Consider the following 25,412-nt stretch of genomic DNA (forward strand, 5'->3'; position numbering starts at 1 on the left):
AAAAAAATTGTGAGCTATATATAATGTTACTATAATTTCTCAAACTAAATATTTTGCTTGATAATATCACAAGATGGTATGACTAGTTACTTTCTATTAAAATGTGAATTCATTTATAAGCAAATTAAAATTTTAAGTGATAATACAGTTATAAAGTTCATGGTCATTTATTTAATATTACACTAATATACAAAGATATATACTACTACTATTAAGCTATTGTTGCCACATTAAGATTTATTTTAAAAATTAATTATTAAGTTGATAATATGACATTTTATTAACTTCTATAAATTGGAAATTTTGAATAAAACATTTTTGTATTTAACATAGGATAAACATATACTTTAGGACTAGAAATTTATCAAATACTACAGTCAGAATTTTGAATATTACCTGTCTCTCGTTTTGGATTCCAAGTTTTGGTGTTCTATAGAATATGGTTAACTAGATCTTAATAGGTACATTGAAAAGTGTTCTGTGTTCAAATTAATTTGAGAAGAGCTAAGTTAAACAAAGTTTAACATGTTCCCTTATTGTAGGATTACTCAGAAGCTCTCACTTTAAGAATCTTTAAGAGGGGAATAGAGTTATGCACTATTTCCCAAGCTTTATTTTTTCATAGAAACCTTTTTCTTTTCACTGAAAGAACTTTCCTTTTTCTTCTGTGAAAGGAAACAATTGTTACCACATTTGAAAAATGGCAGTTTGGTTATATTTACATAGTCAATAAAAGAATAAAATTTTGCCCCCTACATATAGGCAAGTTTGAAGTAGTTCCTGTGTCCTTTCTTTAACGCTAATGTTGCATGGTAATCTATTCTCAGTATCAGGATCCTAAGATTCTACAAAGTAACTCATCTAAAATAGTCCAGGATGACTGTTTAGAACAACTTGCAAAAAGTTGTGATGCTCTTAAAATGCCATAAAATACATTATATATTCTTCTGTTTTTGTGAGATAGAGACCTTTCATGTTTTTACATGCTAACACATGTATATTGTTTATGAGAGGAGAGCTAAAGTTGGTATGCCTCCATTTGTGAAAATGCAACATTTTTAAAGTGTTTGCTGACAAATTCAGGAAGTCAAGCTATAAAATTACTATTTTAGTCTGAATAAACAATTATAGAATAAAAGGAGGAATGTTAGAGACAATGCAAACTTTCTAAAAACTACACACTATAATTAATGTGGCATAGCCAAGAAAGATTTGAAAGGATTCATAGTCATTGGGAAATCACTAATCTAATCTTAGAGTAATTAAGAAAATGTTGCTATGTTGCATTTTCAAACCAAATTTGCTAGCTATTAAAATTGTATCAAATACAGCTCTGAAGTTCCATTACCAAATAGTTAAAGACTTAGAAAATTGGCTTAAGTTTTTAAAAATACTTTATATGCCATGGCTGGGAGGCCCAGTTGGTTGGAGTGTCCTCTCCTGTGCACTGAAAGGGTGAGGGTTTGAGTCCCAGTCAGAGCACATACCTAGGTTGCATGTTACATCCACTCTCGGGGTCTATACAGAGGCAACTAATCAATACTTCTCTCTCACATTGTTGTTTCTCTCCCCCCCCCCCCCCCCGTCCCCCTCTCTCCTTCCCTCCCTCTCTCCTCTCCTTCCCTTCCTCTCTCCCTCCCTCCCTCTCTCCTTCCCCCATCTCTTCTCCCTCTCCTCCTCTCCCCCTCTCCTTCTCTCTCTTTCCTTCCTCTATCTCCCCCATCCTCTCTCTAAAATCAATAAACATGCTCCCATGAGGATTTACAAAAAAAAAAAAAAAATCACACAAAAAATGCTTTATGTGTGGTAAAGTACAAAATAAATATATATGATGAAAGTGGGGCACTTTAACACACGAAATTACTGTGTATATACCTTTAGATAGGATTATAGTGTAAAAATTGTTTTTACTTACATTTTTCTGAATGGAAATTATTACTAATGATTAAACTATTACTCCTGATTATTAATGATTACTTTGTCATTCTTCTATACATAGGGCTTAATTAATGCTTCAGTATCAGTAATATGAAAATAGAAAACAGTCTTTGTACGTGTTTCTTATTGAACTATTTTGACTTAATGAACACATCTTAGTACAACAATCTGAATAAACATGTTACATTTCAAAGTACCTCTGTGTAATGCTAGTAAATCCAAAATCATGAGTTCTCTGGATCCTAGAGCTCTCCAACTAAAAAATTCCAGATTCAGCTCTCAGATTTTCTCAACAGTAATTCTGAGAATAATTTGAGTTAATGGATCACCAAAAATAATTACTATATGAAGTATTGTTAAATTGCATCTAATGATATTTTCTTTGCCCTTTTTAGCTCTGATAACCTATGTTAGTTTGGAATATATTGCCCATTTTTGCTATGATAATGTTACTATGTTAGTTTGGAATCCATCGTCTCCCTGACTGTTTTAGCCAAATTGAACTATTTCATAAAATAGAGTGATGGTGTTGGATATTCCTCTGCTAATACTCTAGTTTGTAAAGGTTGTTCTTCAGATGCTGCCTTAATCCCTTTTGGATCTAAGTTATACATAATAATTTTGGAAGTAAAATTATGAAAAATAATAATATAGATGCAGTTCATCTAATGCAGTACCATTTATCTGCCATGCTTTAGGTTCTTTGCTTTTTGGCTATTTTTTGTTTGTTTTTTAGTAGCTGCATCACCCTCTTGGCTCACTGAGCTTGCAGACAACTTGGTTCTTTCCGCATGAACTTCGTACAAGCCAGGCCTCCTTTATGTGATTCTGATGCTGAGAGTTCAAGCTGGGAAAAGGGGCCTTGTTTTAGAACAGGAGGATGATCACCTTTCAGCCTGTTTCAGTTAATGCTGGTGGGATGTCTAAACAGAGATATTCTGGAGAGGGGTTTGGGCGCAGGATAGGAAGTCAAATGTCCAGAGAAATTTGTGGCTTTAAGTAGTAATTACAACTATCAGAGTGTTCTGTATTGAGGTGAAGCAGCTATAGGAAGTACTATTGCTTTCTCAGACTAATTGAAGCAGAAACTATTCACAGTAGTGTCCGTAGCCCTTTCATTAGTACACACTTCAGTTTCGCTGACATCTCAAAACCTTAAAAGGACAGTGTAGAGGATTAGTGAAATACTTAGTTTTACATTTGTGTTCTGTGAATTATTCCTAAGATTAATCAATTTATGAATATCTGAAGTTCACCATATTACAAAGAAGTGTAGTGGTGTTGATTTTGTGTCTGGCCTGCATCATCATAGCTGTTTACAAAACATGTTTTGTCTTATTTATTACAATTAATTAAAGCATATATTTTACATAAGCAGTGAATATAACTTGAACCCTCTCCAGCTTAGTGGGTTAATTAATGGGTAGTGAGAATAAGGTAAAAAATGCAATCAAATTAAGCATGTAATTTCTTTCATTTAGGATACACAAGAAATTGATAACACGTTGCTTCCAGTGGTAGGAACTGAGTAGTAGCTAGAGTCAGGGTTTGTGAGTAGTTGATTGCCTTTTCACTTTGTAGTTTATGCTGTTCAAATGTTAAACCATGGAATTATTTTACTTTTGTAATAGGTAAAAGAAATTTAAAATTTGAAAATTGCTTCATTTACTTTAAACATGAGATAGTATGATGTGTTGGAAAGCATTGACACTTGAAGTCAGAAGTCATGATTTCAAATCCTTTCTATTATTATTTATTATTATTTTTAAAAGATTTTTAAAATTTATTTTTGGAGAGAGATGAAGGGAGAAGAGAGAAAGAAACATCTATGTGAGAGCAGGACATCAATCTGCTGCCTTCTGCATGTCTCCTACTGGGGATAGAGCTTGCAACCCCAGCATGTACCCTGACCAGGAATCAAACCCAAAACCTTTCGGTGCACTGGACTATGCCCAACCAACTGAGCAATATTGGCCAAGGCTTCAAATCTTTATCTCACCATTTCCTGGCCAGATGGTCTTATGTGAGTCATTTCACCTCTTTGAATTAGTTTCCTGTTTGAAAATGGGGATAGTGATAGATAGCTACGCTGCTTACCTCTCAGGGTAATTGTGAGCTCTTTCAGTAAGCATATCTGAAAGGCACACTCTGATAGGGGGCACATTTCCAGTTTCCATTCTTCAGACCATTCAGCTTTACGTATGGAAGTAGACCAAATTTTAACCTATTGTGATCAGTTCTATGATGGAGATAAATATGCTGTCAAGATCCATAGAAGAGATCCACAGTAGCAGCTTAGGAGTGATGAAGATAGGAGTTTGAGTGGTCCTTCTGGACAACAAGGACACTTGAGTTAAGTTTTGGAGAATGAATGGGGTGGGGAAAGGATGGAGGAAGAAAAGGCATTCCACTCAGAGCGACATCTCCAGTCGCATCTCATGGTGTTCGTGTGTAGCACATTTTAATTTTTTTGTTAAGACAGAGTATTGTAGCAAATTCTTCCTTAGTTTGCCGTTCCCAAAATCTTAACTATAATTATTAGTTGAAATTTGGGAATAGTAGGAATTTCACTTGACTTGATTAGTGACCACAAAAGAATAGAGAATGACTAAAACCTAAATTTTAACCACATACATTTTACTATATAGACTGTAAGCACTAAATCATCAGATTCTGATGTTAATCTTCAGTTCTTCCCTTACTAAAGGAACTAGTGAGAATTCTTAATTGGGGTGGCTGAGCAATTAGTTTCTAACTTGCAGTCCCCTTGTATTTTCCTAAATGAATCTATTTTTTTCCTGCACCTTTCTTGGTATTTCTGTCCTAACATTCTTTTGTAAAGACATTATTTCTTCTGTTTCTGGGGTCACATTACTAAAATCCTTGGTTTTAAAAAGCCTAAAATTTATTCTAACTACAGTCTTTTACTCTGATTTTTATAGAATGCTTTCTCCTGATACATTTAGCAGAAAAACTTGTTGCCTACTTTGTCAAATAGCTTCTTTTCCTAATCTTGAATATTTCACTCCTCTTCACCAGGAAAGAGGAATTTTATTTTATTTTATTTTATTTATTTTATTTTATTTTATTTTATTTTTTAATACATCTTTATTGATTTCAGAGAGAGGAAAAGAGAGGGGGAGAGAGAGACAGAAACATCAATGAGGAGAGAGTCATCAATCAAGCCCACAACCAGGCATGTGCCCCGACCGGGAATCAAACCCTGATCGCCTGGATCCTATACCGACGCTTAACCGCTGAGCCACGCCCGGCCGAGCAAGGAATTTTAAATTCATTTGACAAGGAGTTACTGAGTTCCAAGTCATAAGTGGATACGCTTTTCTTGGTGCCATAGTGTTTCCTTTTTAACACCATTAAACATCTTACCCCCCATAATAGTTTATAGACAGTATTTATTTAATATCCACTTTCCCGTAAGTTACAGTTTAGGGGCGTTGATATTTTAGTATTTAATATCCAGTATCCTATAAATTATAGATGTACTTTACATATTGAAAATGTGACATAAATAGAAGGTTGTATTATTTATTATGTATATTAGCTTCTAGTAAGTACCATGATTATTAAAAACAAAGTTGTTAAGTTTTACACTAGTTTAGTTCTAAGTGTGGAATAAAGACTTTTGCACAAAATTTACAGGGAGTGTTTCTTAATACAGTAGAAACATAAAGTTGGGTATTGTATAAGAAATTTCCTCTTTACTTTTTTCATGTTTATTTGTCTATGGGAAGAAAAGGTTTCTCAATTTCTAAGTGATTAATTCAGAGTGAATTAACCCAAAGTAAGAAAGCATTTCTGAATCTGCAGGAAAATCTTGTGCTATTAATGATTGTCACTTCAGATGCTCTTAGCTTCAAAGTAATAGGAAGTCAAACTATATGTGGCTTAAGCTATAAGGATGTTTTATCATCTCATATAATAAGAAATCTGGAGGTAGAATGCTTTCAGAGTTGATTTAATTTAGTAATTTAATGCCATTATCAAAGATTCAAGTTCTCTGACATCCAGAGTGACCTGTCCTTTTAGGCTGGATCTCCTCATGATCCCAAGGCACCTGCCACAAGTAGCAGGTGTTTCACATAGGTGACAATGTCCAGGGGAGAAAACACAGTTATACCCGCTTAAATCACATTTAGCACGAAAGACAACCTTCTCAGAAGCCCCAGCAGGTGGCTCTTTTGTAACTTCGGCCAGAATTGGGTCACTTAACACATGCCTAAACTATCACTTGGCAAAGGGAGTAAGACCATTATGATTGGCCTCTTCCTTGAAGGACACAGCTTCTTGGATGATCATAATCAAAATTAGATTTTGTTGGCAAGTAAGAAGTGCTACTGGTTAGGCAACCAACAATGCCTGTTATATTTGAGTGCATTTTAACTTTTTTATGTGTTCAGATGTTTGAGATTTACTTTAAAAAATAAAGAGTTTATCATAGTGGCTAGGAGTATGAACTTTGGAATAAAACAGTTCTTTGGCACTTAATAGCTGTGAGAATTTGGACAAGCTCCATGAATTTCAGTTTAGTTATTACTAAAATGGGACTCATAGAGATACCTATTTTATAGGATTGTTTTGAGGATTGAATGACTATGTACGTAGCATACTTTGATGTAGTATTTGGCTCATAGTAAATGGTCAGTATGTGTTAGCTGCTTTGATGATCTTATTTTAATTTTACCTTATCTTGAATGATTCAAGCTTTTTCCTAAATCTATATATCATGTTTCATGGGATGTCAGTACTGTAACTCTCTTCTTGAGTCATAACTGTTGGTTGAACTTCACCACAGGCTAGTTTGTGGAGAGCAGATTCAGTGGTGGCCATAGGAAATGCTAAAATATCAAAAGTCATTCATCCAATCTGACTTCTTTCATCAGTGTTGCTATCTGTCTTCAGCTTAGTTTGCATTAGTATTATCATTTTTGACCAAAGTTTCATGAACTGTGTGAAATACAATAGTTTATATTTTATTCATTTTGAAATATTGATAAATCCTGGTTCACTCCTCTTTGAATCTAAAGACTTTTGAAAACATTGTGGGGAGGCATAGCTAAGAGACTGTAAAGTGGGAATCATACTTCAGTAGGATTATAAGTATTAAATGCAGTAAAGTACACCAAAGTCTGTTCACGTGAGGTCTTCAATTAAAGTTCCTTCTTTCATCTCTCATACAGTAAAAGTCTCAAAAATATTGTTTGTTTCTTCAGAGACAAGAGAGTTTATTATCAGTTAGGAGAGAACTGTGTCAGGGAAAAGGAAGTCATACTAGGATGTCAAACGCAGGGTTTAACACAGGAGATTGATTACACAGGTAGTGATCTGATTTTTATGAAATGCTGAGTTTTCATTGGCTGGCCAGAGTCATCTCAAATTTTTATGAGAAAAAAATTCAGTAGACATTTCTTAGCTTTAAACAAACTTTAAAAACACAAATCAAATATTTCAAACAGGTGGGGAAGGCGTGTTTGCGCATAGGTCTAGTACAGAAGTTGAACATGAACGAGTGTGTATTGTTTTAAATACGGTCTGTAGTATAAGGTTGCATTTCTTTCTCAGTGGATCCCGTGCTGCCCAGAGGAGATTATTCTTATAAATCCAGATTAAGTGAATTTTCTTTTTCATCAATTGCTTCATATTACAGCCCTAACTCTGTGTGTGTGTGGAGGTGTGCTTTTCCTGGAGTTTCTAATTGCCTTTCATTTTTTATTATTGAGAGAAAAGGCACATGACTGACTTCTCTTTTACCTTCTTACTCATTGTATCTGTTCCTTAGAACCTATTCTGTGCCTCTTTGTAAAGATGTTCCTATAAGACTCCTCACTAAGGTTCTTATTTAGACTATTTTCCAAGTCTACAGCACAGTTTTAATCCTGGGATTTCTTTTTCTTTTTTTTCCCCCTTCATTAGACAGTTGCATTACGTTGATCATGGTTTCTTTTCTTGATTTTCATCTTTAATTTGCTGGAGTACATTCTTAAATAAATTTATCAGAAAGGGGGCATAGTAAATAAACTTTTTGAATTTTTATATAACAAAAAATTATAATTTCTGGCCTATGATTTCTTTCATTAGTTATTCACATGACTAAATTGCTTTTTTCAGATCTTAGTTCACATACCCTCTTCTCAAAGTGGCCTTCCCTGGCCATCTTATTTTAAATTGCAAATCCCCTGTTTTACCAGTCCTTCTTCACTGCTTTTTTTTTCCGTAGCACTTTTTCACATTCTCACATACTGTATATTTTACTTATGTATTATCCTTATTTCCCTGCTAAAAAGTGTCATAGAACAGAGATTTTTATAGTTTTGTTCACTACTAACTATATCCTTGGTACGTAAAATCATGCCTGGCACATACTGGCCATTTAGTAAATAAGTATTGAGTGAGTTAGCGTATTTTCCCCTCCCTATTTAGTTACAAATCTAGTTTACAAATAATCTCTCAGAACTTCCAAGGGATTGCTTTGTCATCTTCTGGTATCTAGTGTTTTTAATGTGAAATGTAATGTCAGTCTGATTCGTTTTCCTTTTACGGGTGACCTATTCTCTTTTTGAAAGCTTTGATTGTCTTGGATTTCTGGAAATTCTTAACAATGTACAAAGAAGTGGGGTTTTTTCACTGATTCTAGTAGGAACTTAGGACGCCCTTTCAATTAAGATTGGTTTTTTTTCCAGCTCTGGGAAGTTTTATTTTATTGATTGATTGATTGATTGATTTTTGAGAGAGAAACGGGAAGAGAGAGAGAAGCATCGATGTAAAAGAGAAACATCGATCGGTTGCCTCCTGCATGTGCCCAATGGGGGACTGAACCCACAACCTGGGTGTGTGCCCTGGTTGGGAATTGAACCCGCCACCTTTTGGTGTACAGGACAACCTTCCAACCAACTGAGCCACACCGGCCAGGACTGGGAAATTTTACTTTTTAAAAAATCTTCCTTTGCTTTTTTTCTGTACTATCTACAACTCTTATTGGTTATCAGATTTATATTCTTTTCCCTTGAGGTTTCATTTTCTTTATTTTTCTCTCTTTAATTTCACATCTCTTTAATGTAAATTTTTATATGCTTGTTAATATTTAAACAGTGAAATCTGGCATACTGTTTTCTTTGACTTAAATGAAATACCAAATAGTAGTCTAAAATAGGATCAATTGATTTAATGTTTGTGTCTGTGTATTACCACCAATAATGAATGACAGGTGGTTTATCACTGCGGGAAAAGGAAGTATTCATCAGTGAGTGGCCCCTGGCCTCCTGGAAAAGGCTTAGCCTGATTTCTCGTCAGGCATGCTGTATTTTAATATCATGTAAGAAAATGCTACACGCTTACAGAGTTTATGAGTAGGATGTTCATCACAGAACTTAGAACATGGGGGTTGCCCAAGTGTCTCATAGGATACTTTAATAAGCTGTTGTAGTGATACTATAAAATGCTGTGTAGCCACTAAAAGCTATATTTTCAAAGAATGTTTAATGACATTGGAAGTGATGCATTATCTTATTTATTTATAAGTATATATTTTTATATATTAATATAAATTTTTACATATACATGTTTAAAGAGAAAAATGAATGGAAAATATGCAATACAGGTCCATAATCACCTCTACAAAACCCTTGGGCCCATGTGTATTTTTGAATTCCACATTTTTTCAGGTTTTGAAGTAGTAATATATGTATTTACATAATAGCATCTAGAGAAGTACTCTGTAATCAAACACATTACTATTTCTGCAGGGAAACATGTACTATTCACATTTATTTAGTAGGATAACATAAAATCTGTAGTTTCATGTCATTTGAGGTCACATTTTGCTGCTGAATGAGTTTGTGCCAGACAATTAAAAAAAATTTTTTTAACTGTTTTGGATTTCAGAATTATTTGTATTTTGGATCAGTAGTAATTAATTTGAATAATGAGATTTTGAATGAATTTTAAGATTTTGTTCATTATAATTTTTCTATAGTTCTATATTGATGGGAGCATATATATGTGCTTGTAACAGAAAAAATATTTTAGTAACAAATTTTTAAATTGTGATTGTATATACTTGAGTTAAATTTTCTTATTAAATCTTAGCCTTCCCTAGAGAAAGGAATGAGTCAAATTCACCAGAAGGTATTCATTCATTATTTAGCAAGTATTTATTCAGTAATTTCAGACCATTAGATAGACATAAGTAGAGTAGGAAGATACAAAAGGGTACAAAAGGTCACCAAGTTGGAAAGTCTCCTGTGCCTAGCAACCAGGAAAACTAGGACCTTCCCCCTAGATTGACCTTTCTTACCTTAGCATATCACTGGTCATGCAGTTTAGACCCCCTGATCTTTCATATCCCTAATCATGCAGTTTGGGACCTCCCCTGGTCTTTCCCCTCCTAGTGTATCACTAGTCACGTCCCTTAGAGGAGGAACAAGGGGGCTGGAGAATAGCCTCATATGACTCCCATACAAGACTTTGCAAGGCTACATCCCTTAAGCATTAAGTCCTCAAAGACAGTGAGGTTCTGACCTGCATCACATAATCTTAGGAACAAAGCCTCAGGTCTGTTGACCACAGACAGGAGGTTTGGTCAAACTAGAGGTGACATCTAGACCTCAGTTGTGTTTCAGCTCTAGGCCCAGAAAAGCAGCAAGGCCAGGACAGGGTGACCAGCTGTGATGACTAATGACCCTCTGGCTCTGCTCTGGTACCAAACAGTCAGTAGAGACCCCGAAAGGACACACGTGGGAAAGATCCCTGCCTTCAGAGAGAGGGTAAAATAAAATCCCTCAGGACAGAGGACTTAGTGCATGCTCTCGCTCCCTCTCTCCAGCCGCCCGCCTTCTTCCTTTAGGTGTACCTTTGCTTTCTTTCTCCTAAGCTCCAAGGGCCCTTCTTCTGTTCTTTAACTCTTTTCCTGAGCCCATGCAGCCCAGCTGGCTCACTTCTTCCACAGCTTACTTCTACCTCTGTGACTTTGTAAATAAACTTTGGCTTGTATTTGAGTCTTCTCTCTGAATTCTTTCTTAGCCAAAACTCAAGTACCAAGGCTGCTGAACCAGTCACTGGTAACATTCTGGTGCTGCTTCACCACCAACAGTAATTACTGTTTTAATAAAAATTAATATTTCAAGTTAATATTTCAAATTAATATTTCAAACCATGATTTAATACCATTTCACACTCTTCTTGTCAGAAATTTAATAATTTTTTTTAATGATCAGAAGACTTTATTTTTAGTGAACACAGCCAAATAGACAGACTGTGGCTGTAGCAGATTTTAGTATAGTATATACTTGATAAGAAATTTAATAATTTTGACAGTTCCAGTTGTTTACCAGAATGCAAGGAAGAAATAAGAAATTTTATACATTGCCGGTTCAGTATCAGTTGATAACACCATTTTGGAAAGCAGTTTTTTAAAAGATTTTTTAACTGATTTTTAGAAAGAGAGGGAGAGGAAGAGAGAGAGAGAGAAAAACGTCAATTGGCTGCCTCCTTCCCCCCCCCGCTGCACCAATTGAGCCTGAAACCTGAGCATGTACCCTGACCCAGAATCAAGCCAGTGACCCTTTGGTACATGGGACGATGCCCAACCAACTGAGCCACACCAACCAGGGCTATACTTTTCTTTTATATTAAAATATATTTAACCAGAATTAGGGGAGATTGATTGAGCTGTATGGTTAATCAAATTTTGGTTATCTGAGGAATAATCAGTAGAACTTTGTGTTGCTCTATTCTTTATTGTTGAAAATCTTAGTGATCTCTGTCAATACCTTTTCTTGCTTTAGTAAATAAATGTTTATTTCCACTACTTGTCCATGAAAGAACCATGTCTAAACTATATCCCAGTTCCTCACACAAGGAAGGTTGGGCATAAAATTATGTGCACAGTGAATACTTGTCAAACAATTTCGTTGTTGCAAATAATCTGATCTTTCTTTGTTTTGGATTTGGCATGCACTATACTGACATTTTTTCCCCCAGTAAGCTGAGCTTTTACATTATGTTGTTTCAAGTACATGTATGTAAGTTTGGAAAACATATATCAAAAAAAAGCAAGGCAGAAATGTTAGTACATAGTAACTTTGAGTGTTTTTACTTTGAAAAAACAATTATTATAATGGGATATGTTTTTTCATTAAAAATTTAAGAATTGCGTGTTTTGATAGATTGCGCTTGCTTTAGGCAGGTGTAGGTAGGACTTAAGGGCAATATACATAAATGGCTAAAATATTTTTCTTCTCCCCTACTCCTCATCTAGTACATATACTTTGGTATTTTAAATATGTTTTATATTTACATAGTTTCTTTATTTCTTGTGGTCTATTTGCTAGAGAGAATTAATTTTCTGAAACTTTTTTGATTTATAGATTGGCCAAAGAAAAAATGATGTATGAAAAGGAAGCAAAACAACAAGAAGAAAAGATTGAAAAAATGAAAGCTGAAGATGGTGAAAATTATGCCCTTAAAAAGCAGGTAAACCCTTGCTGGTGTGGCTCAGTTGACTGGGTGTCATTCCATGCTTTAAAAGGTTGCTGGTTCAATTACTGGTCAGCACACATGCCTGGGTTGCAGACTAGATCCCTGGTAGGGGCCATACAAGAGGCAGCTGATGGATGTTCTGCTCTCACGTCAATGTTTCTCTTTCTTCCTCTCCCTTCCTCTCTCTAAAAAAAAAAAAAAAAAAAAAAAATCAATATTATTTTTAAAAAGCAGGTAAAATTATATCTTAATAATAGTTAACATTTACAGAATACTGTATGAACTAATTTAGTAACACCCCTTTGAGAAGGTTCTATTTACTTCTTATTTACTTCTTTACTATTAAAACCTCCATTTAAAAATGAGGAAATTGAAACACAGGTTAAATAATTTGCCCAAGGTCACACGACTGCTAAATGGCATTTTGGACACAGGCGTTTTGGCTATGGAATTTGTACTCAACCATTAAGCTCTACTGCCTCTCCAATTTTAAGTATTAAATATGAAAATGACCTAATTTTATATTAAATATATTTAAATTCACAAATCTGTTCCCCAACTGATGTGAAGACCACCAAAATAAAATATATTTTACCTTTTTCAGTAACTACTTCTGATTATCTTCATGACAAATTTCAGTCTCCTTAGCATTGCATACAAGGCTTTTCTTGATTTTGATACCTGCTTATCTCTCCAACTTATCTCTTGCCAGTTCCTACCTGGATCTCTTAGTTTCTGCCTTTTAGTTTCCTGAATATGCCCTTTCTTCTTTGCTTCTGAGATATTTGCATATCTGGGGTGCTCTTCCTACACCTGCTATCTACCCTCTCCTTATTAATTCCTATTCATCCTTTAAACCTCCCCTACACTCCACCTCAGTGCTGAGTTAAGAGCCCCCCCTCTGTGCTCCCATAACACCTTATTTACTCCCATCATAGCATTTATTGAATATTCATTCTTGGCTAACACTTGTTTCATAATTCCTCAAGAAAAAAAGAGGCTACCAGGGAAACTTCCTCATATTCCCAACACAAAATCTATCAACCTTCCTACATCTGTACCCATACCACCTTCTTTCATATTAGAGTGCATTATGTGCCCTAGCCCTTGTTACATCATTAGTGACATTGTTACCACTTCTTTCCCCTCATGGTATATAGCTTCAACAGCATTTGACACAAGTAACCACTCTCTCCTTGAAACACTTTTATATTGGCATCTTTAATAGAATAGCCTCCTGGGTTTTCCTTCTATTGCAGTGCCATTCCTCGGTTTCCTTTACTGAAACTCTCCCTTTCTCCTTTGTCCCTCCTCCTCCTACCTACCTACACTTACCTACCTACCCCACCTCTACACACACACACATTTTTTAAAAACCTTTAAGAGTTCTAAAATCCCTCCCTAGGTAATCTCCTGCCCTCCTATAACTTTAAGTACCATCTTTATGCCCATTTATTTATTCATTCAACAGACATTTATTGACAAATACAGTTCCAGGTACTCTTTTAGTCATGGAATTAATAACATAACAAACAAAACCCCCCAAATTCCTGTTTACTTGGCATTCATTTTAGTGCCAACATCTCCCAAATTTGTATCTCTGAGCCTGGCCACTCCAGATATACATATATATAATTTCCAGCTAATCACCTGCTTCACATATCATTGTGGTTGTCCAAAATAAAAATCTTGATCTTCCCTCAATGCAACCCACTCCCCCAAAACAAAAAGCTATTCCTTCTCTAATTTTCCTCCTCTCAGGAAATGGTTACTTCCACCCATCCAGATACCCGAGCCAAAAATTTAGTGGGTCCCTTCTTGATACTTCTCTCTCTTTCTAATAACTACATCTTATAACACCAAGTCCTATTTCTTATTCTATTTCTTTCTCTACTCCCACTTTCCTAGTCCAGTTCACTATCATCTCTTGCTTGTACTATTGCAAAAGCCTTGTACTGTTGCAAAAGCCTCCTGGTTGGCGTACTGTTTGTCTTTTGACACCCTCCATTCCTTCCCTGCCACAACACCCAGGTTGATCTCTTCAGAATGTACATTGAATGTTAGCATTTTGCGTAATTATATTACAATATCCAAACCATGAAACTGACTTTGGTGTACCACAGAGCTTATTTTCATTTCACTAGTTATACATGTACTCATTTGTGTATGTGCATAGTTCTGTGGAATTCTGTCACATGTGTGGCGTGTGTAACTACCACCACAATCAAGATGGAGAACGATTCCATCCCAAGACTACCTTATGCTGCCTCTTTATAGTCCCTGGGCTTTCCTCCCCTAAATCCTAAATAATTAACACTCCTTTCTAGAATATTGTGTAACATGGAATGGAATCATAACAGTATGTAACCTTTTATAATTGGCTTTTTCCACTTAGCTTAATTCCTTTGAGTGTATCAATACTTTGTTCTTTATTATTGCTGAGTAGTATTCCGTGGTATGGATGTACCACAGATTAACCATTAAAGGACATTGGGATTGTTTCTAGGTTTTGGCTGTTATGGAAAAAGCTGCTATGAACATTTGTACACAATTTTGATGTGCACATAAATTTTTGTTTCTCTGGGATAAAATGCCCAAGCAATTGCTGGGTCATATTAGCACATGTTTTGTTTTAAAAGAAACTGCCAAGCTCTTTTCCAGAGTGGCTGTACTATTTTACGTTTCCCAAAAGTGATGTGTGAATGATTCGATTTCTCTGCATTCTCACAGCATTTGATGCTATCACTATATTTTATTTCAGCACTTACCCATCAGCTACATGATAGGTATGTAGTGATACCTGATTGTTCTTTTAATTTGTATTTCCCTGATGGCTAGTAGTGTTGAACATCTTCTCATTTGTTTATTTGCACCTGTATACCCTCTTCAGTGAAATGTCTGTTCACGTCTTTTGCCCACTTTCTAATTGGATGCTTTGTTTTTTCACTTTTGAGTTTTGGGAGTTCTTTATATATTCTAGATAAGTGCCCTTTGTCAGATTCGTGGTTTGCAAGTATTTTTTCTTAGTCTGTTATTTGTCTTTTTATCCTCTTAACAGGGTCTTTCACTGAGCAATAGTTTTTAATTTTGAGGACATCAAATTTACAGCTAATGTTTCCTTTTGTGAATCATACTTTTGGTCTCAGATCTAAGACCACTTTGACTAGTTCCAGATCCTGAAGATTTTCTATTCTCTTCTAAAAGTTCTGTGGTTTTATGTCTTACATTTAAGGCTTTGATGATTGATTGTGAGTTAATTTTTGTAAAAGGTGGGAAGTTTAGTTAGAGGTTCATCCTTTTGCCTATGGGTACCCAGTTGCTTCAGCAGCATTTGTTGAAAAGGTTATCTTTTCTCCATTGAATTGCTTTATTTATTTATTTCTTTTTATTGAATTTTTTTAAGAGAGAGGGAGAGAGAGAGACAGAGACAAAGAGTGACAGAGACATCAATTGACCAGGGATCAAACCCGCAACCTTGGTATGTGCCCTGACTGGGAATCAAACTTGCCACCTTTTGGTTTGGGTAGATGCTCCAACCTACTGAGCCACACTGGTCAGGGGTGAATTGCTTTTGTACCTCTGTCAAAAACCAGTTGGACATATTTGTGTGGGTCTATTTTTGGGTTCTCTCTTCTGATCCATTAGTCTGTGTCTGTCCCTTACCAGTACCATCCTGTTTTCGTTAATTAGCTGTACAGTAGCTGCATTATCATAGGGAAGAATAAGTCTTCTCACTTTTCTTTTTCCCCCCCAAAATTGTTTGAGCTATTCTAGTTCCTTTGCCTTTCCATAAACTTTTTAAAATAAGCTTGTCTGTTGTCTATAAAACACCTTGCTAAGATTTAGATAGGAATTGTGGTAAACCTATAGATCAGTTTGAGAGTTGACATCTTTACTATGTTGAGTCTTCTAAAAGTCCAATTTATTTACATCTAGCTTCTCTCGTTAGCATTTTATAATTTTCAGCATAGAAATACTGCACATTTTGTTAGATTTATACCTGAGTATTTCATTTTCTTTGACGCTATTGTAAATGTACTGTTTTTAGTTTGTTTCCATATAAACAGTACTTGGTGTTAGATATACAAGTACAACCAGTTTTTTGTGTGTTGATCTTATAACCTGCGACCTTGCTGAACTCACTTATTAGTTCTAGGAGGTTTTTTTTCATACATTCCTTCTGACAATACATAGATAATGTATAGATAATCATGGCCACATAAACAGTCATGTCATTTGCAGATAGGGACAGTTTTATGCCTTTTCAATTGTATGTCTTTTTTTCCCCTTATTGCTCTGGTTAGGTCTTAAGTACTGTGTTGAATAAGAGTGGTGAGTGAGAATTTACATCCTTACTTTGTTCCAATATCAAGTAGGTGACATTCAATCTTTTACAATTAAGTATAATGTTAGATGTGGGGGTTTTTTTGGTCAACGGTCTTTTTTTAAGTTTAGGAAGTTCACCTCTATTCCTAGTTCCTGAATGTTTTTGTCATGAATGGGTGTTGAATTTTGTCAGATGCTTTTTCTGTGTCATTTGATAAGATCCATGTGAGTTTTCTTCTCTGGCCTGTTGATATTGTGGATTACATGCATTGATTTTCAGATACTGAATCAGGCTTGTATACCTTCTTGATCACTTGACCATGCTGTTTAATTCTCTTTATATGTTGCTGGATTCCATTTGCTAATATTCTGTTGAGGATTTTTGCATCTTAAGTTTATGGGAGATAATCTGCAGTTTCTTTTTTTATACTGGCTTTGTTTAGTTTGGGTATCAGGTTAATACTAATCTTATGAGTTGGGAAATGTTCTCTCCTTTTTTTCTTGAAGGATTTGTATAAAATTGGTGTTAATTCTTCTTTAAATATTTGATAAAATTGTCCAGTAGAACCATCTGAGCTTGGAGAGTTCTTTTACAGGAATTATTTGACATGTTATATTTTCATTTTTATTTATATGTATATTTCTGTGCTTCCTTTGAGACTTCCTTGATGACTCATGGGTTATTTAGAAATATGTTGTTTGATTTCTAAGAGTTTAACAATTTTCCAGTTGTCCTGTTTTTGTTTTGTTTTGTTTGATTGTTTTGTTTTTGTTTTTTGGCCCAGCATGCTGTGCACTGCTATAAATATTTCATGGGTGCTTGAAAAGTATTTGTATTTTCCTTTCTTAGGTAGAATGTTCTAGAAGTGTTCATTAGATCTTGTTGGTTGATGGTTGTTCAGTTCTTTTATATCTTTGCTGATTTTTTGTTTTTGTCTAGTACTTCTATCAGTTGCTCAGAAGGAAATATTTGTCTCTTCTTTTAGCTTTATCAGTTTTTGTTTTGTGTATCTTGAAACTGTTTTGTTTAGTGCATACACATTTAGGATCACTATGTTTTCTTGGTGGATTGATCATTTTATCATTTTGTAATATCCCTCTTTGTCCCTAAATTTTTTGCTCTGAAGTCTTAGTTATCCAGTATTAATAGAGCCATTCCTCTTTTTAATGTTTTCATGATACCTCATTTTTCATCCTTTTATTTTCAATCTGTCTATTTCATCATGTTTGAAGTGAGTTTCTTGTAGACAGCAAAAAGTTGGGTCCAATCTGTGAATGTCTGTCTTTTAGCTGGTGAATTTAGACCATTTATATTTAAAGTAATTAAGGGACCAGATTATTTCTGACTCATGGGATTCCTCTTACATCCTTAATCATTCAGCAATAACCACAAACACAAGTCAAATGAATTTCTTCTTCTTGTTTGAGAGAAGGGTTTCCCAAAAGTGAGCATTCCAAGATGCCACTGTGGAAGCTGCAAGGCTTCTTAAGACCTAGCCTCAGGTCTTCAGTCCCAGAATCCTACCTCCACTGCATTCCATTGGTCACACAGAGCCAACCCAAATTCAGTGTGGCAAGTGACTGCACAGGGGCAGGAATTCCAGGACGGAGGGGAGGATCATTGGAGGCCATAGTGGAGACTGGCTACCACTACCACTAATTCACATGCTAGAGTTGCAATCAGAGTCATGGGCTGTAACTCAGACCCTGTCACCTAGCTCATCACTCTGGGACTTGGCTTTCTCATATGTAAATTGAGATTGAACTAGATGACCACTTATGACCCTTCCAACTCTATGATTATCTGTTTCTCGGAGTATCTTTATATCTTTGCCCCTCAGCTTTATTGAGGTTTAGTTAACTGATTAAAATTGTACATATTTAAGGTGTACAACTTGATGATTTGATATACATGTACATTGTGAAATATTCACATTCAAGCTACTTAACAATCCATCACCTCACATAGTTGCCATTTTCTTTCTTTTGTTGTCAAATGTAATTCTTGATATGTTTATGAGCACATTACCATTTTACCACAGTAGAAAAGGAAAGACTTAACTCACTGTTCAGTAATCTCTGGACTTCTGTACAGCACAGTTTGGCAAACTAAAGCAGTTACCATTGGTTCCAGAAGCAGCCAGTATCCAATATTAGAGTGTCTATAGATTATCATAGGTATAGCCAGCCCTGGGTGAATGATCTGGATAATTAAAGAAGCTAGAAACCTTATTCCAATCAAGTAATAGCAAAAGAACTTAACATTAGGCAGATTGTTTCACAGAACTCTTCCTTTGGGGGGTGGGGGAGGGAGATCTGCCAGTTAGGGCTTCCCTCCCCCCCACCCCCCGATTTGTATATGTTTGATTTTAAAGGAAATTGATCAGATTTTAGTTCAGTTGTTTATTCATTGCTATAATCTGAACCTTAAGCCTCCCCTGATTTTCATTTTACCTGAATAACTTCCTCAAAAAATTGTAATTTGTTTTAAAAATAAGACATTAGCCAAGAGACATATGAGAAAATGCTCAAAGTCCCTAATCATCAGAGAGATGCAAATTAAAACCACAATGAGGTATCACTTCATACCTGTCAGAATGGGGACCCTGGTACACTGCTGGTGGGAATGCAGACTGGTGCAGCCACTATGGAAAACAGTATGGAGGTTCCGCAAAAAATTAAAAATGGAGCTGCCTTTTGACCCAGTGATCCCACTTCTAGGAATATATCCTAAGAATCCTGAAACACTAACCAGAAAGAATATATGCACCCCTATGTTCATAGCAGCACAATTTACAATAGCTAAGATCTGGAAACAGCCCAAGTGCCCATCAGTAGATGAGTGGATAAAAAAACTGTGGGACATTTACACCATGGAATACTACGCAGCTGTAAAGAAGAAGGATCTCGTACCCTTTGGGACAGTATGAGTGGACCTGGAGAATATTATGCTAAATGAAATAAGCCAGGCAGAGAAAGACAAACATCACATGATCTCACTTATATGTGGAATCTAAAGAACTTAATAAACTGATAAACAGAATAGATTCAATGACATGGAAGCATGGATCAGACTGACGAATGTCAGAGGGATGGAGGAGGGCAGGTGGGTGGAGGGGGAGAGAGTAACCGAAGAATTTATATGTGTATATGCACAACCCAAGGACACGGACAGAGGTGTGGAGGGGGACTGGGGAGAGGGATGGGATGGGGTGGAATGGGTCATTGGGGAGAAAAAGGCACATTTGTAATATTTTAAACAAAACAAAACAAAAAAATAAGACATTAGTAGGACTGCATCCTGTCGTGTTCCCCTAAGGTTCCTTGTACCTCCCAATTTATGTCAAGATCCTGATTTAACCTTAGTCTTGTAATAGTCAACATTTTAAACAGAGGCACCATTCATTCGAGTGACTTTCTCCCAAAGGGAACACTTTGAAAGGTAATACTCATTTAGCGTAGTGAAGCTATTTTGAGGGTGTCTTTACTATATAATCATACCTTATATACTGTCTTTCAAAATTATTCCTGACAGTTGTAATTCATTGTTACAAGGTAAAGTATATGATTTATGGCCTTGGTAGAGATGTGGTTTATGGGTTCCAAATCATTGTCATCAGTATACTGGAAGCCTTTGGCTCCCTGTGGCATGGTCGTATAGAAGCAGTGTCAAATGTTTATTTTTATGTTTATACTCCTATACTGGATTGGGGATGGAGACCTTCTCTTTTTCATTTTTGTATCCCCTGTACCTGGCATCCTTCAGCAATATAGTAAGCTTATTGAATTGGAGCTGGTGTACAGGAAAGACTGAACTTTGGCCCCACGTAGCTCAGAGTCCCATTTTGCTAAACTATTTGATGATTCTTGCTCTGTAAGAATGGATAAAATAATAATGAATAGAAGTTATTTTGGATAGCATTGTTTAAAGTTTTTATCAGTGACAACTTACTAAAGCTTTTTAAAAAGTTTACAAGTATACATTTTGGCTTATCATGTGTTTGACCTAATTATTTCTATTTGTGACATCTTGTTTAATTTCTATAAGCTATTCTCAAAGGAAGTCCATAGGGAAGGAAATATGAATGGCTTACCCAACGAAATGTGCCTGCCACTGATTTTTCACATGTATTCAAACTAACCAGATAACAAAAATAATTTAGTGGCAGCAATTAAATATCTAGGCATAGTATGCCTAGCTATAAAGTAAAGTCATGATTCTACATTTGCAATTTTCAACCTGTGCCTTATTAGTAAAAGAATTACAAGTTCAGCAATAGATTTTTACCTGAGAACTTGTGGACAGTGAGCATCCTTGTATATTATAATTCTGATGTTTTTACAGTGTGCGCTATGACAGAACTGTTGGGGAAAGGAAGAAGGTACTGGGACTTATTAAAGTTTCTGTTAAAATACAGTATAATTACCATTAAATTATATCTTTTTTAATTTATATGAGCTAGGTAATAAAGCTTCTTAGTAGAAGTTCAGATTTTGTACCCATTTAACCAAAAGTATTTTTTATCAAACATGAGTTTCATCTTTTTTGTTTTGTTTTGTTTTGTTAATCCTCTCCGATGGGTATTTTCCATTGATTTTTAGAGAGAGTGGGGGGGAAGGGGGTGGAGAGAGAGAAACATCAATGTGAGAGAGACACATCAATTAGTTGCCTCCCGCACTCACCAGCTGGGCTAGGGATCAACCTTGCAACCCAGGTGTGTGCCCTTGACCAGAATCGAGCCTGAGATCCTTCGGTGTGCAGCCCAACGCTCTAACCATTGAGCCACATTGGCCAGGGCCAAACATGAATTTTTGGAAGTAAATGCTTACATGATCTTTGTGTCTTTTTCTGAGAGTAGTTTAAGGAAGTAAAAACTTATTTGAGGTCCAACATCTGAAACTAACTTATTTACCCTCTTATTGATTGGGTTTCCCGGTCATTGATTTGATTTTTCTTTTATGATTTTATATGTTACAGTCCAGCTTTGAATGACTTGAAGTCCAGAAATATCTGCTGGAATAAATATTCCTGTGTTTAATTCTGTAGTGTCTGTCTTCAGGAAGAATAGGCAGGAGTTCAGATTCAGAGGGGTGCCAGGTTGGTAATTTGGCTCAAACTACATGGGGAGAGTAATCTGTCTCCTAAAATGAAGCACAAGGATAAGTAATAACTTTTTATGCATGATAAGCATCAAAAATATGAACCTGCTGGTCTTTGCTTTTCATTTTTCTTTACCTCTGTCTTTCAGTGAGAACCTCCTGCAGTGTGCACACGACGTGATCAATAACTCAATAACTTTTTTCATGCAGTAATTATCTCCATGTGATATTATCTGAACACTGTTTTTCTTTATTACTCAAAAGATGCAGGAGATATTTATATAACCAGCTGATCCCATTTTGGATAAAGGTGCTTTGTGACAGCAGGAGAAATAGTTTATTTTAAATAGCCTTTTTAAATAAATGCTGTATGAAAAGCTTTTCCAGTTAATTTTCACTTAGCACAAAAAGATGATTACCAAAAAGGTTTAGATCTAAAACTTGTACTTTGTATATTTTATAGTATGATAGTCATTCTAACTTCTAATAGCACAATTTAAAATATTGAACTATTTTACATATCCATGATTTTTTTCAGATTCCTCTATATCACTTTAGATATTTACAGAGGTATAAGCTAAACACGTAAGTTCTATCATTTCTGGATGTCTCACAGAGATTCTTATTATAGGCAGAGATCCTGCAAGAGTCCCGGATGATGATCCCAGATTGCCAGCGCAGGTTGGAAGCTGCATATACCGATCTTCTGCAGATATTAGTAAGTAAAGACTTCTGTCTTTTGTTTAAAATTTTTTTCAACCTAATACATAAAAAGCCAAAATTTTAAATATTTTACACTGAAAACTAGTTGGTGACATATTTTTTTCACTTACTCTATGTACCAGTATATTTTAAAATAATTAATGGAGTTTAAATTGTGCTTACCTTATGCCTCCAGTGAAAGCACTATGTCTGATATGTTTATTCTATTTATTTAAACTTAAATATATTTGCATTAATAGCTAACACAGTAGATATTTATGGTACAAATTATGTTCCCCAACATCTTGAATTATTTGTTTTTACATAAAGATCTTTTTTCACATATTGTTTGAAATTTTAGAAGATCCAAATGTTTCAGATGAATTTGGACCATAATAAAAAGGATCTGGAATTCTTTCAGATTCAAACCTAAATTAATTTGGGAGAAAAACAAACCTTGTAATATAGGCAGAACTCTTCTCATACTAACTTGGAGCTGGATAACGTTGTTATACTTGCTTTATAAATGCCTTGTGATACAGTGGCAGATTCATTTTATAAATAATTCTGAGCCTAATTAAAATTCATCTTATTTCTTTCCCAATAGAGATAAAAGTATAATACTATATACAAGCCAGTTGTTACTGTTGTTTGGTAATAAGATCTCATATTTCTGTTTCTTGAGCTACTGTTGATTACTAGCTGCATGGCTCCCTCCTGATTCATAGTTGTTCCCTGTATAACAAAGATAATGTGAGGCTTTTTCAGGGTGGTAATACGTATTCTTTGAAAGAGAATGAGATTTGTTTTCCCACCAAAATAGTATTAGAACTAAATCTATAGAAAGAAATATTTCATTTTGACACAGAACTACGTATTTACCTATAGGAACCTTTTGAAGGCAGGATAACTTTCCTTAACAGCCAAAAATGAAACTATGATTTTGAAATAAAAGATAGATGAAAGCAGGAAATAATTACTGTATTAAAATAGTCCCAGAGACAGAAGCACCATCTGTGTTTCCTGACAATTTAAATGATTTTTCTCTCTCATGAATTTAGTAGCTGAAAAAGTAATAGAAATTGCTTGAAGAAAATAGTATTGTCTTTGGATGATATATATTCGAGGATGTATTCAACAATATTTCTACCCTCAAAGAGCTTATATTTACTGACAGAGCAAAGACATGTTTAGGTGTAATATAGAGGTTTAAGAAATTCTAGCTATAGCCTGAATTAAGCATATTTTTACTCCTTTTGCTTTAAGTTTTATATCAAATAAACACACACTTTATTCTCTCTGATCTGTAACTACTTGTATACATCTCCATCTTTTATTGACCTCACATGAATTACTGACCATAGCTTTATTTATTACAAACCAAGCAAAATTTCCTATGCTTAATAACTTACGTGATATTTTCATTTGTTAGGAATCGCTATCGTATATTAGTGAAAGTTTTCTGTATAAAGTATCAAGGAAAATTTCAGTCTTTATATATCAGAAAAGGAAAGAAGCTAGTATTTTTTGTTTCCTTGTAGTAGGCTACATAATGCTCATTAATAAGCAGGCAGTTCGGTTTTCTAATTCAAAAATTGTACTTAACTCTGGTGTGACACCAGTAGTCTTCTTTGTCACTATAAGTAGTTGAAGGGTTATTTTGGCTTAAATTTTATCATATATGTAACATGTTAATAAATCATCATTTTTTTACTTTTAGTCCATAATTAAAATAATCCCTTTTGTGTTGTGATGTGTTGACAAAATAATAATAAATTGTTTAAAATTTTTCTTAAGTTTTTATTCAGTTAATGTCAATAGCTTTACATGATCATGTCTTTCACTTATAAGAATACATAGTGAAACCAAACTAAACTTATTTCTTCTCTTACCTGTAAAATGAGGCTTGGGATCCTTTTTCTTTTAACTTTTGAGCTGTTTACATTGATTGTTTGTAATATTTGAGTAAAAATAAAGTACTAAGTTTGAGAAAGATAAATTTTCTTTTACTATTTTTCATTTCAGGAGAATGAAAAAGAGTTGGAAGAAGCTGAGGAATATAAAGAAGCACGTTTAGTACTGGATTCAGTGAAGTTAGAAGTCTGAAGCTTTTCTGTACTTTTCTGAAGCTTTTTGCAATTAATTCTGGGATTCATTCCACAATTTCTTATTTTTGACGACTGTTGTGTGTTTAAGTAGTGTGAGAATGTGATTCTTTTTATGCAATTGCATATATTTTTCTTTGCCTAATTTAATGTGTCAAATAAATGAATTCGTCTAATAAAATTGTTTATTTTATACTTTTTTACAAAATATTTTAATTAACCTTTCATTATTAAATCATAGACATTTTTGACAGAGAATTAAAATCTGTTAGATTCTATTTGAAGTCTAAATATTTTGCTTCACAAGCACGGTTTGAGTTAAAAACAGGTATCGATACCATTTAATTTTTTAGATAAAAATTAAATTTTTTTTTTAAATTTTATTATTTTTATTCACTGTTGTACCTATAACAATGCCTGGCACAGGAAAAAGAAGTAGAAATAACACATATTTTAAAAAGAAATAATACATATTTGGTGAATAAATGCATGAACTAACATCAGTATGAGTCCTGATTTTCTTCAACATACAAAAATCCAAATTTTGAGCAGTTTATTCTGAATAGGGTACATCTCCCTGATAAGAAAAGAAGAACCTCTCTGTGGATGAGACCTCACATACTGATGCCTTCACAGTTAAAGCCTAACATTTTCATTATTATAAGCTAATGGGAAGTATTTAAGTTTTTTTCCAGAAAGACAGATTTATACAGAAAATACCAACCATTTACATCTTCCAATAAGATT

The 25,412-nt window shown here is 34.7% G+C and overlaps 1 protein-coding gene across 1 annotated transcript in view; it reads left to right on the forward strand.

Moving 5' to 3' along the window:
• Nucleotides 1-25,168, forward strand: part of TBCA (tubulin folding cofactor A) — a 56,467-nt gene extending 31,299 nt beyond the window's left edge. Inside the window, exons 2-4 of the mRNA XM_081133691.1 lie at nucleotides 12,321-12,426; nucleotides 22,490-22,576; nucleotides 24,586-25,168. Of these exons, the coding sequence (XP_080989817.1) occupies nucleotides 12,321-12,426; nucleotides 22,490-22,576; nucleotides 24,586-24,666 (274 nt within the window). The 3' untranslated portion in view covers nucleotides 24,667-25,168. The remainder of the gene's footprint in view (nucleotides 1-12,320; nucleotides 12,427-22,489; nucleotides 22,577-24,585) is intronic.
• The last annotated feature ends 244 nt before the right edge of the window (nucleotides 25,169-25,412 follow it).

The sequence above is a fragment of the Miniopterus schreibersii genome (assembly GCF_964146895.1).
Source record: "Miniopterus schreibersii genome assembly, chromosome: 3".
NCBI lineage: Eukaryota > Metazoa > Chordata > Mammalia > Chiroptera > Miniopteridae > Miniopterus > Miniopterus schreibersii.